Here is a 21,072-nt window from a genome sequence, read left to right as displayed (position 1 = left end):
AACAGTAGATTGTTAGCTACAGATGTCTTACTGATTTTTTGGGTTCATATGTCCACTCAATGACTTGCCTCCACCAATGGACTACAATGATGATTTGTGTACTGTCTGTCAAAGGAGATCAGGTTTTCCCTCAGCAGAGGGTGGAAATTTTTGAGACCGTGCTGAGTCATATGCATTATCAGTTTATGCTAGCATTGATGGTTCACTTACTTCAACACTAATATTGTTACTGGAAACTGCCTTTTCCACCCCATTTATAACTGTAAACAGTTATTTGCTAACTTTGACCTGAATTTAGTAGACTTTAAATCTATGTATTGATATGTTATAATATCATGATATAGACCAGTGGTTCTCAACCTTTTTTCTGTGATGTACCCCCTGGGAAATATTTTTAATTTAAGTACCCCCTAATCAGAGCAAAGCATTTTTGGTTGAGAAAATGAGATAAAGAAGTAAAATACAGCACTATGTCATCAGTTTCTGATTTATTAAATTGTATAACAGTGCAAAATATTGCTCATTTGTAGTGGCCTTTCTTGAACTATTTGGAAAAAAAGATAGGTTTTTATTTATAATTATAAAGGATTTTTGAATTGTTGCTATTTTTAGAATATTTAAAAAAAATATCACGTACCCCTTGGCATACCTTCAAGTACCCCCAGGGGTACGCGTACCCCCATTTGAGAACCACTTATATAGACAATAACTGGACAACAATACATCTGGCTTAGGAAATGACCAATTGTTTATCAAAGCAATGATACATTTTTGTAATCCTTTTACCGAACTGAAAGGTACCAAAATAAAAAGTTGAAGTTGCTAGTTGCCCACCTGTTGTGTTTTTTGAACACAATATTAAAGCAGGTCTATTTAGCTGGCGGCCCAATCTGGCCCAGGAATGACCAAGAGGTCAGTTCAAAACTTTGGAGATGAACATTTTTGTCCAAAACATTACAGCACAGGTGTCAAACTCAAGGCCCGAGGGCCAGATCTGGCCCGCAACATTAGATGTTGTGGCCCCCTTTGCCATTTTATGTGTTCCACCTAGTCATTTTACCTGGCCCGCCTCATTATTTGTTGTGGCCCCCTTTGCCATTTTATGTGTTCCACCTAGTCATTTTACCTGGCCCGCCTCATTATTTATTGTTGCCCGCCATATTATTTTATCTTGTCTGTCACATTTTATGTGGCCCACCACTTAATTTACTTGGCCCGCCACCACATTTTATGTGTTACTCTATTTTATTTTATGTGGCCTGCCACATCATTTAACGTTGCCCACGTCATTTTATCTGGTCCGCCGCATTGTTTTATGTGTCCTGTCACAACATTTCATGTGTTCCTCCATTTTATTTTATGTGGCTCGCCACATCATTTAATGTCGCCCACCACCTAATTTTACCTGGCCTCCCACATTAGTTCATGTAGCGCACCACATTATTTCACGTGACCTGCCACACCATTTCATATGTTAAGCTATATCATTATTCTGGCTGGCTACACTATTTAATATGGCCCGCCACATTATTTATTGTGTCTTGTCCGCCACATTATTTTATTTAATGTCCCCCACCACATCATTTTATCTGGCCAGCCACTTTAATTTATGTGGTGTGCTGCATCATGCACATGTCCTGCGAAAGGTTGGAAATAATAAAGCTCTTTCTGGCTAAATGCATTTCTTCTTTGAAATTTGACCGGCAAAAGATGTACTGCTTGCAATTGCATTTGTTTTACGCTTTAATATTATCTGATCAAGCAAAAGGATATTTGAAGCATTTTTGTCACCTTGACTAAGGATTCAAAAGCATCTTCAATCTGTTCGTAAAGAATATAATAATAAAAAAAAGTAGCCTCTGCAAATTGTGTAACTATACATTTATATTTATATATATTCACTGTTTCAAGCTTGCAATGTGGCCTTTTAATAAAAACAAGATTATCACCTGTGCACGAGAGTGCTCCTGTTGTATAGAGGAACCTGGACCACTGTAAACATGTTGGCAGATCCTTGCACTGACATTTTAACCTTACTATTCAACCGAACACTGGGGTCCAACCTGATGCTTTCCTCAAGACTCCAGTTTAAGTCCTCTCATTTTTGGCAGTTACCATTTTTTTCATAAACTTGGGAGATTTTTGCAGCAAATTCCTAAAAATACTGTTGTATAGATGAACATGGACCACTGTAAAGACATTGGCAGATCCTTGCATTTAACCTTGCTAGCAAACAGAACGCTGGAGTCTAAACTTGTGATACAGTAAATGAGGCGTTCCTCAAAGCACCCCTTTAGGTCTTTGTTTACTTCAGATGCAGTCAGTAGTTATTTGTTAAACTTCTCTCGCTAGTTAGTGTTCCTCAAGGTTTCATTTTAGGTCCGCTCTGTTTCATCATTTGGGCTATTCAACTGGTGGCCTGCGAATTCAGTTAAAAAAAACGTGAGAGACCCACATTTTTGCAGCGGATTCTTAAAATTATGAGAATGATGTCATATACATATGGTCTTTGACTAGCTTTTTTGCAGACAAAATAGACCAAAATCGAATGTCTACTGTAGAGGACGCTTGTTTTACTGAAGATACAAAATAAGACCGTCCTCCCCGGTCCTTGACTTTCTAGAAATGTGGCCCTGAAAACTTCAGATGCAGTCAGTAGTTATTTGTTCAACTTCTCTCGCTAGTTAGTGTTCCTCAAGGTTTCATTTTAGGTCCGCTCTGTTTCATCATTTGGGCTATTCAACTGGTGGCCTGCGAATTCAGTTAAAAAAAACTTGTGAGAGACCCACATTTTTGCAGCGGATTCTTAAAATTACTAGAATGATGTCATAGACATGGTCTTTGACTAGCTTTTTTGCAGACAAAATAAATAGACCAAAATCGAATGTCTACTGTAGAGGACGCTTGTTTTACTGAAGATACAAAATAAGACCGTCCCCCCGGGCCTTGACCTTCTAGAAATGTGGCCCTCAAAACTTCAGATGCAGTCAGTAGTTATTTGTTCAGCTTATCTCGCTATTCCTCCAAGTTTCATTTTAGGTAATCTCTTTCATCATTTGGGGTATTCAACTGGTGGCCCGCGAATTCAGTTAAAAAAAACTTGAGAGACCCACATGTTTGGAGCGGATTCTTAAAATTACTAGAATGATGTCATATACATATGATCTTTGACTAGCTTTTTTGCAGACAAAATAAATAGACCAAAATCGAATGTCTACTGTAGAGGACGCTTGTTTTACTGAAGATACAAAATAAGACCGTCCCCCCCGGTCCTTGACTTTCTAGAAATGTGGCCCTCAAAACAATTTAGTTGCATAACCCTGTGGCCTGTACTAAACCATCAGTTGATTGTGCATGCTGCATCATGAATGTGTGAATGAGGTTCACTTCCATTCCAAGGCAGCAAATGCCATCATCTACAATATGTGAAAACGACAACATTAAAAAGTGCATTGAGTACATGCACAGTGGATATATGCTGGATAAATGCAGCCCATTTATTATTTACTCCACAAAATCACAGCAGTTCAGAAATAACTGCTGTGAGACTTTCACCAAGTAGAACAAGGCACTTTTCTGTGTCGTATATGGAACACGTTTTATTGTGTTTCCATTTTTAAGGGTTCCAAAGTAACTGCCAGTCCCAGGGATAGGATTTGATACACTTGTGCAAGGGCTTAATTCATGTCCCAACAAAATCGGAACCTAAACTAGAGGTACTAAATAGTGTGCAGCTCTCCACTAGGTGAAAATAATGTGGTCTGGATATCAGCACAAAAAATTACTGGCAAAGAACAATATTAAAATATATAATAATACAATACAATTTCTCATGTGAAACTAATTCAAAGCGGAACAGTCAATATGCAAAACTATAATGATCACAAGAGCGAAGCAAATGACCATGAAATGCTATAAAGACGCTCTGCCAAGTCTCCAAGGGTGCGATAAATTAAGCCAACACTATACACACACAACACATCATCCATCTACAAAGTAGAGAGAAATCCATAAGGATGTTTAATGCAATGATTGTAGTTAAAAAATGCAATGCACTTTATTGACCTGTGATTTTAAAAAAAAAAGAAAAAGAAAAAAAAGATTTTCACAAAAAAAAATATATGTGCACAGTAAGCTTTTGCTACTGTTTCATTGTGATATTGACATTAAAATTAAAACTATGTCAGAATAATAACAACAGTAGTCTTGTTGGAGCAGGACATCACTGTGTTTGCCTGCTGCCCTGTCACTTAGAGCCCAGGCACAAAAGTGGTAGCCTTTTGCTTATAATTATTCTTATTAAGTGTTTGCACTAAAGATACAGGACAACACAAGGAAATAATTTTTATTTAATATTTATATATTGTTTCAAGACTTAAACAGCAAAGAAATATATGTATTTACACAAAAAACATAAAGTTGTATCTTCGAAAACTGTAAACTAAAAGGGCTTAAGGGTGAATCCTAATATAATAAAAAAACATTCTAGAGATGTAAAGTAAACTACATAAAAAAACTAAATACAATGTCTTACCTTCCCAACTGAAAAACAGGACAAAACAGATTTGAAGTAAAATAAGGTTTTCAGCTCTTCTCAATTTAATCACACTTGTAACAAATATTCTGGGGATAGCTTGGCCAGATAAGAGTAGCTGGAAGGAGCTCTTCTGCTTTCTGGCATCCTATGTTGCCTTTTGCTGGTCCTCTGACACAGTGGACCCCAACGTCCGGACCAAATAAATTTGTTCCAAAACATTAAATTGTTTTGTCTTCCAGGTATCTTATTTTAAAAGGAGCCTCACTATGGGTCACACTATTGCACTTTTGAGGCTCCTTCATCATTGCGCGGCGTTCCGATACACTAGCAAAGTGAGTTTATTTTGGTAATGTAACTGTAGTTATTCTTGTGATTTTATTCATATTACATTATATCGCCTTACAATCCCTCGTGTAGCAATTCAATCACTAAAGAAAAAATTTAATGTCAGTCCTAAGCAGTGTTGGAAATAACCTTTTTTTTTTCTAACACCATTTATTTTTCTCGTGACGAGTTATCTAATTATGTCGTGCGTCTCAACATTGTTACCGTTACTGAAGATGTAAAGTGGCACGCTGCCTCTGAGGTGGTCATGTGTCAACAAGTCGGTTTCAGAAGCAGTTTTTTGTTGAATCTAAAACTGCCTTGCAAATCGTTTGCGTTTCTGTATGGATTGGGTGGTGACAGTAAATTGTTACCATGGTGACAGGAAGTGACGTAGTTCATGCGAGGACCGATCATGTCTTCCGGTACCGATTTTATAGTGACAGAGGGGACACAACTGCCTTGCATACACGGGGCGTGATTTGAAGTGGGTGTGGTTTTAAGGCATTAGATGCATGTTTTGGAATAATACCAATGGGAAGCAAATTGTTTTTTGTACGAAATAACACAATTAATATAATTGAATAAATTACTTAGTTTTTACAAGATTGCATTGTAATACAGTTTAATATTTACAATGTATGTCCTGGCAGGGAATCAAACCATGTCCCTGGGAACAAAAGATCCCATACACTACAATTTACGTTCTTATTTCATTAGCACAAGTCCTGGTCAACAACATAACTACCTTTTGAGTGGAGCACTGGACTCCTCTTGTTTGTATGTTTTATTTGTCTTACTTGTTCGTGATTTATATTGTTTTCATTCTGTATGTGACCGCTGATTGGTCAGCTGCTGCGTGCTGTCAATCATTGTCACGTTGGCAAGAAGGCAGCCAAATAAAGTCTAAAGGGAGAAGCTCGCAGCTTAGGCGGCTGTTTTCCACCTGGTACTAGTGTTTGACTTGTCTGTATTCAATAACATTGTTTTTGGACATTAAAAATAGCAGGGGACAAAAAGTGCTTTTTGAAAAAGTGCCTGTTAATGCTGAACTAACACAGCTGACGCTGCTTTCATCTCTTGGAAAAAGGCACCGCCTTTTTAAAGTGGAACATTATCACCAGACCTATGTAAGCGTCAATATATACCTTGATGTTGCAGAAAAAAGACCATATATTTTTTTAACCGATTTCCGAACTCTAAATGGGTGAATTTTGGCGAATTAAACGCCTTTCTATTATTCGCTGTCGGAGCGATGACGTCACGTTGTGACGTCACATCGGGAAGCAATCCGCCATTTTCTGAAACACATTACAAACACCGAGTCAAATCAGCTCTGTTATTTTCCGTTTTTTCGACTGTTTTCCGTACCTTGGAGACATCATGCCTCGTCGGTGTTTTGCCGGAGGGTGTAACAACACAAACCGGAACGGATTCAAGTTGCACCAGTGGCCCAAAGATGCGAAAGTGGCAAGAAATTGGACGTTTGTTCCGCACACTTTACCGACGAAAGCTATGCTACGACAGAGATGGCAAGAATGTGTGGATATCCTGCGACACTCAAAGCAGATGCATTTCCAACGATAAAGTCAAAGAAATTTGCCGCCAGACCCCATTGAATCTGCCGGAGTGTGTGAGCAATTCAGGGACAAAAGACCTCGGTAGCACGGCAAGCAATGGCGGCAGTTTGTTCCCGCAGACGAGCGAGCTAAACCCCCTGGATGTCTTGGCTCACACCGTCCCTTATGCCACCGAAGATGATCAAGAGAAGAATATCGACCCTAGCTTTCCTGGCCTGCTGACATCAACTCCAAAACTGGACAGATCAGCTTTCAGGAAAAGATAGCGGATGAGGGTATGTCTACAGAATGTATTAATTGATGAAAATTGGGCTGTCTGCACTCTCAAAGTACATGTTGTTGCCAAATATATTTCATATGCAGTAAACCTAGTTCATAGTTGTTAGTTTCCTTTAATGCCAAACAAACACATACCAATTGTTGGTTAGAAGGCGATCGCCGAATTCGTCCTCGCTTTCTCCCGTGTCGCTGGCTGTCGTGTCGTTTTCGTCGGTTTCGCTTGCATACGGTTCAAACCGATATGGCTCAATAGCTTCAGTTTCTTCTTCAATTTCGTTTTCGCTACCTGCCTCCACACTACAACCATCCGTTTCAATACATGCGTAATCTGTTGAATCGCTTAAGCCGTTGAAATCCGAGTCTGAATCCGAGCTAATGTCGCTATAGCTTGCTGTTCTATGCGCCATGTTTGTTTGTGTTGGCATCACTATGTGACGTCACAGGAAAATGGACGGGTGTATATAACGATGGTTAAAATCAGGCACTTTGAAGCTTTTTTTAGGGATATTGCGTGATGGGTAAAATTTTGAACTGATTTTTAATGGTTTTAACCCTTCTGAAATTGTGATAATGTTCCCCTTTAAAAGCACACACTCATGCACTCTGATCTCATGAAACATATGTCAGATATTTGAAGGTTTATAAATGGTAACGTAATAATTACTTTCAATATTGATTGATTACATTTATTAAAGTGTAATTTTGTCAGTAATTCAAATGCTTTTTTGGGAAAGTAACTATAATCGATTATTTTTCGTAAGTTATTCAATCAAATACATTTAAAAAAAGCCACATCTATAAATATGTTTTTACAGCTTATTGTTTTCATCGCAAGCAGTGTCCATTTTTTTCGTCTCAAATCACTGACATGTATTAACAGAGAAGGGAGGAAAATTGTCTCTACTGTGTACAATTGACCCAGCCAAAGTCATGCTTTTGCCTCCAATGCTGTAGCTGATGGCTTTCAACTGTCACTGGGGGAGCCATTCACTGGGCTTGTTCTATAACGCTCCTCTCTCCTACCCACGAGACGAAAAAATAGAAACACTCAGGGACACGGAGCTGGAGGTCAGCCTTATTGTGTACCGAGATGAATACCCTCAGAGTGTAGAAGCTTCGATATGAGCGCACACGCGTCTAATTAATTTTTTGTTCGTGGAGGCTTCAATGTGCCTGAAGCTGACATTCTTTTTCACTTCATGGTTCTGCCACAGCATTATTTTTGCCTGGTATTGTATTTTATCACCCTTTCCTACACACATAAACATGTTACAGTTAGGTATATCCATTGCAATATTCATCATATAATACAACACAATGATAGTTGTAATTGATCCTGGTTAATGCAATATGAAATCAATCTGCTCTATCCAATGGCAATCAATGTATAGTTTATTTTATGACATCTAATGATGTCGATGTTGTCATGCACATACAGTAGCAGGCACAGAAGTGTCAGAAGGAGCCATAATGAAAGTATAGTGAATGCCCCTCTCTCCCGGGCACGTGATCTCAGCAATCTGAGCACGGAAGCAGCTTCATTGTGCAGGTTCTGAACAATGTAAAGGGCTCTAAGAGGAAGTATAAAGCGCCTGAAAATCTCCCGCTCTTAAGATGTAGAGAAGTCACAGTGTGCAGAAAATAATGGCTATGTAAAATACATGTCTCAACTCACTAATTCGTAGAACATTTCAAAGTATACATTATTTTTTTAGATGGTTGCTGTTGAGTGATAGATATCCTTGCCAAAAAACTGCTAAAATATTAAGTTTAGTTTTGGTTAGGAGATTAGGGATGTCCAATTATATCGGACTGCCGATATTATCGGCCGATAAATACTTTAAAATGTAGTATCGGAAATGATCTGTATCGGTGTCAAAATTATCGGTATCTGTTTCAAAAAGTAAAATTTATGACTTTTGAAAACGCCGCTGTGTACACGGACGTAGGGAGAAGTACAGCGCGCCAATAAACCTTAAAGGCACTGCCTTTGCGTGTCGGTCCAATCACATAACATCTACGGCTTTTCACACACACAAGTGAATGCAATGCATACTTGGTCAACAGCCATACAGGTCGCACTGAGGGTGGCCGTATAAACAACTTTAACACTGTCACAAATATGCGCCACGCTGTGAAACCACACCAAACAAGAATGACAAACACATTTCGGGAGAACAGCCGCACCGTAACACAACATAACCACAACAGAACAATACCCAGAACCCCTTGCAGCACTAACTCTACGCTACAATATACACCCCCCGCTACCCTCTACCCCCCCCCCCCCCCCCCCCCATGCCTGCCCACCTCAACCTCGAGCATGTCCCAAATTCCAAGCTGCTGTTTTGAGGCATGTTAAAAAAAATAATGCACTTTGTGACTTCAATAATAAATATGGCAGTGCCATGTTGGCATTTTTTTTTCCATAACTTGAGTTGATTTATTTTGGAAAACCTTGTTACATTGTTTAATGCATTCAGCGGGGCATCACAACAAAATTAGGCATAATAATGTGTAATTCCATGACTGTATATATCGGTATCGGTTGATATCGGAATCGGTAATTAAGAGTTGGACAATATCAGATATCGGCAAAAAAGCCATTATTGGACATCTCTAGTTAGGATCCGTGACATTTTATCGGTAAGCATAACGTAGGTAAAATAAGTGTTTGATACCACCTGCTGAAATGTTAGTTTACCTCATTTGAAGATATGAACAATCCAGAAAGAGACCTTGTGTGGAAAAAAATAACATTAAATAGAGGTTTCAAATACATTTGCATTCTATTTAGGGGAAATATGCCTTCTGATCCCAAATGTGTCTGTGAAGCACACAAATTGGCACAAAAAAGTACTCCTAATCTCAATTTGTTGTGTGGATAAAAGACACCTGTCACATAAACAGTCTCTTCCATTGACACTTCACAACCACTAGACATGTACAAGACTAGAATGGACTTCAAGACCAGAGATTTTTAGGCTCTGATCTCTTGATGGTCAGTGTGATGTACTGTTGTTGGGTTTACTGTGATTTCTGGCCTATAGAGCACACCTACAAATAAGCTACACCCACCTCATTTTTGGTTCCTTTTTATTTTGTACATATATTGGCCGAACAAGTATATAAGCCGAGGGCTGTCAAATGATTACTTTTTTTAATCACATTTGGGAATTTGGATCAATCGTGATTAATCACAGGTGATTACCGTATTTTTCGGAGTATAAGTCGCTGCGGAGTATAAGTCGCACTGGCCGAAAATGCATAATAAAGAAGGAAAGAAACATATATAAGTCGCACTGGAGTATAAGTCGCATTTTTGGGGGAAATTTATTTGATAAAACCCAACACCAAGAATAGACATTTGAAAGGCAATTTAAAATAAATAAAGAATAGTGAACAACAGGCTGAATAAGTGTACGTTATATGAGGCATAAATAACCAACTGAGAACGTGCCTGATATGTTAACGTAACATATTATGGTAAGAGTCATTCAAATAACTAACATATAGAACATGCTATACGTTTACCAAACAATCTATCACTCCTAATCGCTAAATCCGATGAAATCTTATACGTCTAGTCTCTTATGTGAATGAGCTAAATAATATTATTTGATATTTTACGGTAATGTGTTAATAATTTCACACAAGTCGCTCCTGAGTATAAGTCGCACCCATGGCCAAACTATGAAAAAAACTGTGACTTATAGTCCGAAAAATACGGTACTTGCTTGTATAGTGGAAATTAGGTTAATAAAATACCCCAATATTTGTGTACACATGCATTTTTGTTGTCAGAATGTCATCCAGGCACATTTTTAAATGTTTTCCTTAAATGCTTTTCACTTAGTTGCACAAAACTTGGTAACAGTTGTATCAAAAGTTCTTCCATACTGTATTTTGGAGTAAAATTTGCCAGCGAGCACACCAGTTGGAGCCTCCTCACTCATTTGTGTACTGACATATGCATTGATCTGATCACTGACCGTATAGGGGTTAAGGTAAAAGTTTGCACGTGCAAAATAAATTGCATAATTAATTTAAGTGTGCTCATGAATAATGCGAAAAGTTTTGTGATTAATCACATGAGTTAATTTCTTAATTCTGACAGCCCTAAATGAAACATCAAATATTTACACAGGCGCTTGTGCTCCAAAAAACTTAACAAAAGACAGTGCCTGTAACGTGGCGTAAAGTAGCCCAGTAACGCGGTCTTCTTCCTTCTCCTCCTGCGGGCTATAACTGCCAATGTCGTCTTCTTAGGTGCGTGGCGGTCTGGTCGTCTTTGGTCCGTTAGTGGTGGTGGCTTTCCGTTCCGAGCATTTTGTCATTTCTTCTCCATAATGGGCTAAATGACTGGCTGACTGATTTTGTTAGTGCGTTTGATTTAATGTGAACAATTTCATTGGTTTGGTATGACGAGGCAAAATTTATTGGCAGCATGTAAATTGTGAACTTGGAAAAATCCATAATTTAGCTGGAGGATAGTATAAAGCGCTCGGTTCAAAGCGTAGGAAAAAAGTAGAGGCTTATAGCCCGAATATTATAAAAATCTTGTATCTCCAAACCCCTCAACTACATATGTTACAGTGGTATCCTGCTCAGACGTTAACCAGTTTGTAGTACTGCATAAACACACTTAATCCTCAAACTTATCCTGGATAAGCAAAAATCCTGCATCGGTGTACAAGCCTATCTTAAGAAGGCGGAAGTAGTCATACCATCATTCGAGACTGGCCAATAAAAAGGCTTCTAATATTGTTCAGAGTAGGGTCCAACCCACAAGATTGGAGCTGAAACGCCACCAAAACTTCAGGAAAAGCAAACAAAATATATACTTTCATTAAAAAATAGTTTTAATTTAACTAAAACAGATTTTGTATACATTTTGGTAAACAATTGTTTGTCAATCCTTTTTTAAAATTATTTCAAATCTTTTTCTCTTTTTTTTCCAAATTGTTTTGATTTCAAATCCATTTTTTTGTTTGAGTGTATACAATATACACATTACTTTTCAAATGTAGGTACCCACTTCAACAATATTTCCAACCACATACATGTGCTAAAGTGTACATGCTGAACATACTCACAATAGACTACGTATGTTTTGTTCTAGTGGGTGGCTTATGTGTGGGAATCAGTCTCTTCACCAACAGTGCAGAGGCTAGACAGGCAGTTAATTCTGCTGCTTCTATGTACAAGTGTTTTGCTGTGCTGATTGCTTCTTGTTTGCCTTGCAAACTGCCAGATGGAGGAACATTACAATAATGGAATGTGTATGCCCAGTAGAGGCTATCCATCCTCTATTAGATTGTGTGGTTATAACACAAAGGCACAATTTAAATGCATAGCACGAGACATTGGATTGAGTTTTTGTGTTCTCATTTGGCCAAACGTCGCAGACATCAAGGGTGTTACCTTCTTTTAAACAAATGTCTAATACATGTTCTGTGGTGCATTTGTGTTTTGTGTAGATAGTGACAGCGAAATCTCCAGCGGGACGGGAGATGTTTCCAAAGATTGTCCTGAAAAAATCCTTGAGTCGTGGGGAGGAATCCTCACCAGATGGTAGGACCAAAAAACTTTACCTCATAAAAAGTAATCATTTTCTGGAGACTTTACTCACTTTTACACATATTTAGTTGAATAAAACATGTAACACAAGTATAAGATATTAATGGTATTACATTTGTTTGCTATTTGCTAAACTATTGCTGAACAATGATTGACCTTGCAGCTTGTACTCGTTTATGCATCAGTACAAAGTAGCTATTCTGGATTAGGGATGTGCCGATCCGATATTTGTATCGGATCGGCTGCCGATATTTGCCAAAAATTGTGTATCGGCAAGGCATGGGAAAATGCCGATCTAGATCCAGTTTAAAAAAAAAACTCCGGTCCGTGTTTTCCAACGCACCTATTTAAATAATACATTCCACTTTTCTGCTGCTCCGTAATTTCCGTTCCGCATTTTCCAGCACACCTTCAACACATCCACAATTCTCACGCAGTTGCTTTTAGCTGCTGGCATTACACGACAGGCTCTTCTCACTCTTTCCTGTGTCTCCCTCTCACAGACAGCAAGCGCACCTTCTTACACACGTCACATACTGTCACGACATACGTCACATACTGTCACGTCATACGTCACATACGTATACGTCCTCTCCCAGCAGAGAGCGAGGTAGCGGCATGGCTAACGTTAGCTGTGATGCTAGCGCAGCCGCTAAGGTGCGCGCCTGCTCAAGCGTCCTCTGCGCACGGCAAATCTATGCCACGCACAAAATCAAATAAAAAAATAAGCGCATAACAATTTTCGACACACGGACATGACAGAGACAACGGTTTTCGTCATCATTGTTCAAATATTGTGACGTCTGTCGAGACGCTTATCTCCATTCGTTGCCACACGTCTACAACATCAAAATGTCCAGGCAAAAATTTCCACATCAACACCGTATGAAAAAAATAGTGATTTTTTTAGTTGTGATTTCCTCCTCTGCATGAAAGTTTAAAAGTAGCATATATTAATGCAGTATGAAGAAGAATGTTTTAATGTAGACATGCAAGCCTTGAAAGAACATTTTCAAAATCAAGACTACATTTCCTGCAAATGGGTGCATTTCTACCCTATATATATTTTAACTTTAGATTTATTCTCATATCAAACTCTTTTGGCTGTCTTTTTGACACTTACATCAGGCGCCCCCCTCCACACCCTGGATTATAAATAATGTAAATAATTCAATGTGATTATCTTGTGTGATGACTGTATTATGATGATAGTATATATCTGATAGTATATATCTGTATCATGAATCAATTTAAGTGGACCCCGACTTAAACAAGTTGAAAAACTTATTCGGGTGTTACCATTTAGTGGTCAATTGTACGGAATATGTACTTCACTGTGCAACCTACTAATAAATATCTCAATCAATCAATCAAAACACACAGAATCATCATACTGCTGTGATTATATGCATCAAGTGTTCATTCAAGGCTAAGGCAAAATATCGAGATATATATTGTGTATCGCAATATGGCCTTAAAATATCGCAATATTAAAAAAAGGCCATATCGCCCAGCCCTAGTTCAATGATGCCATTTCTGTTTGTCATGTATAATTTTGTCTATTTTGTGTTTATCCTTGAATAAACAGGTCAGTTTCTTGTTACCAACCATTGTGTATTATTCAAACTCCCCTAATTCAGCTGGCTAGTTGTTATCAAGAGTACTAAAACCCTTTTCAACATGATTCTGACAACTATGTAGGCTAAATAACTTTAAACTTTAATACATGCTCGGATAGGCCAGTATCGGTCAGTATCGGTATCGGTCAGTATCGGTATTGGATCGGAAATGCAAAAACAATATCGGTATCGGATCGGAAGTGCAAAAACCTGGATCGGGACATCCCTATTCTGGATAATAGATTTGTAAAGTTACAAAGGACTTAAAGTTAGTCCTATTTGCAGATGACACGACTGCATTTTTTTTCAGGAGAGAACACACAGAAGTTAATACAAATAAAAACAGAATAAATAAACAAATTAAAGTGATGGGTTGCCAAAAACATACTAAAACTAAAATAATGCAATTCGGCAACAACTGAAGAGAAAGTCGAACACAAATGAACACACTGAAAAGGTGAAAACAATTTTTTTTTTTAGGTGTAATAATAGATGATAAAATTAATTGGAAATCTCATATAGAAAATATACAACATAAGAGAAACATTTCAATAATGAAAAAGCTGAATATGTTCTGGACCAAAAATCACTGTATATTCTCTACTGCTTGTTACAATAGTGTTACCATATCTAAGTTATTGTGTAGAAATATGGGGAAATAACTACAAAAGTACACTTCATTCACTAACTGTGTTACAGAAGAAGTCAGAATAATATACTGTATAACGTTGGCTATTGAGAACATTCAAATTCTTTATTTATTAAATCAAACATAATTAAATGCAAGGCAAAACGGGATCTTTCTGTGTGGAGTTTGCATGTTCTCCCCGGGACTGCGTGGGTTCCCTCCGGGTACTCCGGCTTCCTCCCACCTCCAAAGACATGCACCTGGGGATAGGTTGATTGGCAACACTAAATTAGCCCTAGTGTGTGAATGTTGTCAGTCTATCTGTGTTGGCCCTGCGATGAGGTGGCAACTTGTCCAGGGTGTACACCGCCTTCCGCCCGAATGCAGCTGAGATAGGCTCCAGCACCCCCCGCGACCCCAAAAGTGACAAGCGGTAGAAAATGGATGGATGGACAAAGCAAACTATAATCTTCTACCAATTGTTCTCAACAAAAGAGAAGAAAAATAACCTTAAAGAAAAATGTAACTTAAACATTTAAATGCAAGTACAACACTTTCGACCATTAGTATCTCAGTATGTGGAATTAAATTATGGAATGGATTATGCAAATAATTCAAACTGCGTACTAATATGATCCAGTTTAAGGAACTGTTCAAACTAAAATGTTTACAAAGTATAAGGAAGAAGAGTCTTGATAAACATTTTGAATCTTATTTAAAAATGGGATCATTTTATTTCTCCATTATGTGGATCAAAAGTTACTGAACTCTTTATTGTTATTACTATTATTTATTTACTTACTCATTTATGTATTTATTTAGTCACTGTTTTGTGACTAAATAATGGCGCAGTTTGGAGAGTGGCCGTGCCAGCAACCTGAGGGTTCCTGGTTCGATCCCCATCTTCTACCAGCTTAGTCACATCTGTTGTGTCCTTTAGCAAGACACTTCACCCTTGCTCCTGATGGGTCGTGGTTAGTGCCTTGCATGGCAGCTCCCGCCATCAGTGTGTGAATGGGGGGTGAATGTGGAAATAGTGTCAAAGCGCTTTGAGTACCTTGAAGGTAGAAATGCGCTATACAAGTATAACCCATTTACCATTTACCATTTTGTTAGAGATTAAGTACAAAGGAATGTGTTAGAAAGCTCTACTTCTTCCTACTCCTTTTTAGACATGCTTTAATGGAAACTGGATACATGTGATAAATCGTATCGGAATTGTATGCATGTTTGAAATAAACTCACCATAACTATAACCAACATATTCTTCCTTCCAGATAGCCCTGTTAAATTTCACTGGTTGTTATGCTATCATGTTGTAGTTGGTATTAAAGTTACCGTATTTTTCGGAGTATAAGTTGCACCGGAGTATAAGTCGCACCTGCCGAAAATGCATAATAAAGAAGGAAAAAAACATTATGCAACTTTCATAAACTATGAAAAAAAACTGCGACTTAAAGTCCGAAAAATACGGTACTCTGATGAAAAAAACAGAATCACTTGTAAAAATAATTTGAGTATTGGGTGTAAATGCCATTTATTGTTGCAAAAGCTAATTCTTGTTGATGTATGGCATCGCAGTATGCCAATTTTGTCTTCCTTTGATGAGTTATATGACTTCCCTTCAATCACATAAACTGAAACCATATGCACTAATCCAATTAGTTCACCCAGTAAATCCAGCTGTACCATTATATATGTTTATTCGTTATGCCTAAATGGTAATCCAGTTTGGGTTGCAATACATTTAGAGCAAGAAATTAATAATGCTGTTTCACTGTGCTATTTATAATAATACTACTGTGTGTCAGGCATGGGAACCTGTCCAGTCGTCCAAAGGGTTTGCACCCATTGGTCCGCAGCGGCATTCCTGAGCCACTGAGGGCTGAAGTATGGCAGCTGCTGGCCGGTTGCCATGACAACCACGACCTGCTTGAGCACTATCGCATCCTCATCACTAAGGTAAATGAATGACAGACCAAGACGGGGTATTTTCTTTTAAAAAGTTCATTTTGGCTTGCCGGTGTATGTATGCCCGGACAACATGGAAAGACAGCCACAGGTTTTTAAGATTTAATATTTTAATATTTAACAAAAACAATGACTCAGCCTAACGTTTTAGGTGTTATTATTATAAAGTTCCTTCAAATTGATAATCTATTGAGAATTGTTTTTTTTAAAAAGTGCCCCCGTTTTAAGTATTACATCTTAAATATTGGAAAGAATGTGTATGAGGTGTGTTTTTGAGTGGGAGATTAGTTAATCAGCTTGCTGCAAGAGGTAGCAGCAGCAGCTGTGGGAGGAAGTGATATAAACACACAAAGAGGACAAAGATCTGTGCTTTTATGGGTTATATACTCTAGTCTTTCTCTGTCACGCAGAGAGATGGGTAAATCTACCTACCACAATCGAAAAGCACAAGGGATGAAGGCAGGAATAGTCTGGTTAGAAAGATGGGGAGAGTAAAAATGATGGACCCATAAATGATGTTGTCATTGAAGGAAGTATTAAGGCGGGGGAATCCTTGTAAACACCGGGCAAGCTGGCAGATTTCTCTCCTTCCTGAGTCACATGTTTTAGTTGTGGTTCACCTGCTGTGTAGATGTCTGTCCTTATCTTCCTCAGCTTGTTACTCCCTTTTATAACTATATCTGTTAAATTGCATAAGCATTTCTGTCTTATTGTTTCTTTTTTCCTCCAGATCGCTTTATACTATTTGATAATTTTTTTCCTTGACACAAAGATCCCAATCTTTTCATGGTTTTGTTTTATGACACAGTCTTTCTCTTCATCCGTTTTTCCATTGTTACATAAGGCCAAGCCTTTTTATTTCAGATGATTTATTCTCAATTCACTGACTGGTACACACCCACCTCCTCTGTCTTGCTGGAGTACGGTATTGATAGGCGGGTGGTCAGGCTATTAATAGCTGCACCAAATGAATGGAACTGGGGGAATATGAAGGAGAGAGGCAAAGAAGGAACAATGACAGTGATGGCTAGGATGATGTGGAGCATATTAATGCGCATTGTCTGGGCTCAGTGACAACATTATGCTAAATGAGTTCAAAGTAATTGAACGGGCGTCCTTATTAAAAAGGTTTAAGTGTAAATAATTGCTTTCTATTGGCAGGATATCCGAGCAGGTGATTTGTCTGTAATTATTTCACATCTGATGGATCTTAAACCGATTGGCAACTACATGGTTGATGTCGATTTTTGATCCTATAAATCCTTTTTAAAGGGGAACATTATCACAATTTCAGAATGGTTTAAAACCATTAAAAATCAGTTCCCAGTGGCTTATTATATTTTTCGAAGTTTTTTTCAAAATTTTACCCATCATGCAATATCCCTAAAAAAAGCTTCAAAGTGACTGATTTTAACCATCGTTATAATCACCCGTCCATTTTCCTGTGACGTCACATAGTGAAGCAAACACAAACAAACATGGCGGAAAGAACAGCAAGCTATAGCGACATTAGCTCGGATTCAGACTCGGATTTCAGCGGCTTAAGCGATTCAACAGATTACGCATGTATTGAAACGGATGGTTGTAGTGTGGAGGCAGGTAGCGAAAACGAAATTGAAGAAGAAACTGAAGCTATTGAGCCATATCGGTTTGAACCGTATGCAAGCGAAACCGACGAAAACGACACGACAGCCAGCGACACGGGAGAAAGCGAGGACCAATTCGGCAATCGCCTTCTAACCAACGATTTGTATGTGTTTGTTTGGCATTAAAGGAAACTAACAACTATGAACTAGGTTTACAGCATATGAAATACATTTGGCAACAACATGCACTTTGAGAGTGCAGACAGCCCAATTTTCATCAATTAATATATTCTGTAGACATACCCTCATCCACGCTCTTTTCCTGAAAGCTGATCTGTCCAGTTTTGGAGTTGATGTCAGCAGGCCAGGGAAGCTAGGGTCGTTAGCTCGCTCGTCTGCGGCAACAAACTGCCGCCATTGCTTGCCGTGCTACCGAGGTCCTTTGTCCCTGAATTGCTCACACTCCGGCAGATTCAATGGGGGTCTGGCGGCAGATTTTTTTGACTTTATCGTTGGAAATGCATCTGCTTTGAGTGTCGCAGGATATCCACACATTCTTGCCGTCTCTGTCGTAGCATAGCTTTCGTCGGTAAAGTGTGCGGAACAAATGTCCAATTTCTTGCTACTTTTGCATCTTTGGGCCACTGGTGCAACTTAAATCCGTCCCTGTTCGTGTTGTTACACCCTCCGACAACACACCGACGAGGCATGATGTCTCCAAGGTACGGAAAACAGTCGAAAAAACGGAAAATAACAGCTGATTTGACTCGGTGTTTGAGAAAATGGCGGATTGCTTCCCGATGTGACGCCACGTTGTGACGTCATCGCTCCGAGAGCGAATATTAGAAAGGCGTTTAATTCGCCAAAATTCACCCATTTAGAGTTTGGAAATCGGTTAAAAAAATATATGGTCTTTTTTCTGCAACATCAAGGTATATATTGACGCTTACATAGGTCTGGTGATAATGTTCCCCTTTAAAGATATCGAACACTTTATGGTTAGTATTTTATTTGTAGTAATATATTGGCAATGGGGGACATAGCTATTGGCTTTCCTAAAAGTCGCTAAATGACACCATCATTGTCTAATTTGCATTGTTGGCCATGATACTTGTGTGCATACAATTGTAATGGTTGCTGTAAGAAAGCAATATTGTTGTGGTAGAGACAACAAGTGAGTAAAAAACCTTGGTCAGACTTCAGGTCAGTTCCGATTTTTTTTGCCCATATGCAACCTGTATCGGATTTTTTAATGTCCAAGTGAACAGTGCAATTGCAAATTTTTCATATTCGACACAGGCCTCTTTTGTATGTGGAAAAAAATCAGATATGTATGCGATGCGTCCTTAATGTGAAACGCTCCCGTGCTCAGGTTGCATTCATAGCAGGAAACTGGTAACAATTATGTGTTTTAGGGAACTCACATGAAAGTTCCACCACTCTTGTCTCCGACTGCTTGCCCACAGACATGTTCTTCAAGCAGACATTGAATCAAATTTACGCGCAATAATTTGGTTCAGAAAATGTTGAGTTTGATTGCACAGAATCCTTGATATTGCCACAAATGCACCAGGACTCAGACCAACTAGTGTGGAAGCCTTGTTTACTTCAGTAAGCATCGCAGTGCGTGCAACGTCATGTCCGCATGCGAGTCAGATTGCAATCATATTAGAAACATTTTTTTTTTTGTAATGTAAACCGCCACTAAAAAGATACGATTAGACAAAAAATCAGAATTTAACATTTGACCCTGCAGTGTAAACGTAGCCCAAAAAAATTAAATGCAAAACAAATGTTTTGTTACAAATTAACTTTCATCTGTTTTTTTTTTATTTTATTTTTTCTGTCACAAACAAGACAACTCTTGCCAACTCTTAAGTGTTTTGAGATGGAGGAGGGGACCACAGCAGCACCCGCTGCTCAATGACGAGCAATACGTTGCTTTCATGTCTCCAATAACGAGACATGGGAGTAGAGATTTTTCCCGTTCCGATTCCACTTTCGATTCTGCTTAACGATTGTTTAGTTTTTTTATCGGTTCTCTTATCGATTATTTCAGCATCAGCATCAATTTTGTGTAGTTTAGAGGTGGCATTACCTTACAAAGCCTACAGTGAGGTTTTAAGAGGCACATATGTAGCATAGAAATGTTTTATTTCTGTAAATAGATATAAGAAATAAATATTCTTCTGTAGAATTTAACAAAATAAATCATATGTGGAGATTACACAAGAATATAACAACCATGTGTATTACATGCAAAGTGAGATATGTAAATAAAGACTTGACATATTTCACTTCGCATGCAGTGAGTTAATATCACCTTAGTTTCACATTTGTAGTTGAATTGCTGACATAAATGGACTTTTGCACGATATTCTGATTGAGTTTCAACTGTATAAAGGGAATGACTGAGTGAGAATTTGTTGCAAGGAAAACATGCAACTTTTCTCAGACTTCAATTGAACATTCACCTACCGAATAAAAGAAGTGTCTACTGTGGCAAATAGGTGCAAGCTTTTGACCACAAACTTAGTAACTGATCGGTGACATTCGTTTAGCGACAGACGTGGACTGGAGCTAGTACTGCCTACCTTGCAGCCAGTCAAAATCTCTCTCTTGTCATTCTCACCTAAATGAGAAGGCATTAATTTCACTTTAACAAATAATAGCACAAACATTATAGGTGGTGTTATGTTAGTATCTGTTGTATTTACGCCATGGGACTGCTGCTAGAATGACATTGGAGCAGTTCAAAAAAGCGGCATTCATTTATTGTTTTTGCATGCTGTGTGTTCAATTGTTTTAGCATCTCGCTGGTATACCATGCTCTTGATGAAATAGCAGCCTTGCAATAATTATAAGTAGAGATTTCTGATAATATCGGACTGCTGATATTATCGGCCGATAAATGCTTTAAAATATAATATCGGAAATTGTAGGAATCGGTTTCAAAATTATTGGTATC

At 38.3% G+C, this 21,072-nt stretch overlaps 1 protein-coding gene across 1 annotated transcript in view; it reads left to right on the top strand.

Moving 5' to 3' along the window:
* Positions 1–21,072, top strand: part of rabgap1l (RAB GTPase activating protein 1-like) — a 239,686-nt gene that overhangs the window by 52,696 nt on the left and 165,918 nt on the right. Inside the window, exons 12-13 of the mRNA XM_061975869.2 lie at positions 12,201–12,294; positions 16,359–16,509. Coding sequence (XP_061831853.2) covers positions 12,201–12,294; positions 16,359–16,509 — 245 coding nt within the window. The remainder of the gene's footprint in view (positions 1–12,200; positions 12,295–16,358; positions 16,510–21,072) is intronic.

Source organism: Nerophis lumbriciformis, linkage group LG14 (assembly GCF_033978685.3).
Source record: "Nerophis lumbriciformis linkage group LG14, RoL_Nlum_v2.1, whole genome shotgun sequence".
In the NCBI taxonomy this organism is placed as follows: domain Eukaryota; kingdom Metazoa; phylum Chordata; class Actinopteri; order Syngnathiformes; family Syngnathidae; genus Nerophis; species Nerophis lumbriciformis.
Note: the sequence above shows the minus strand (reverse complement) of the source record. Positions and strands in the feature narration are given on the sequence as shown.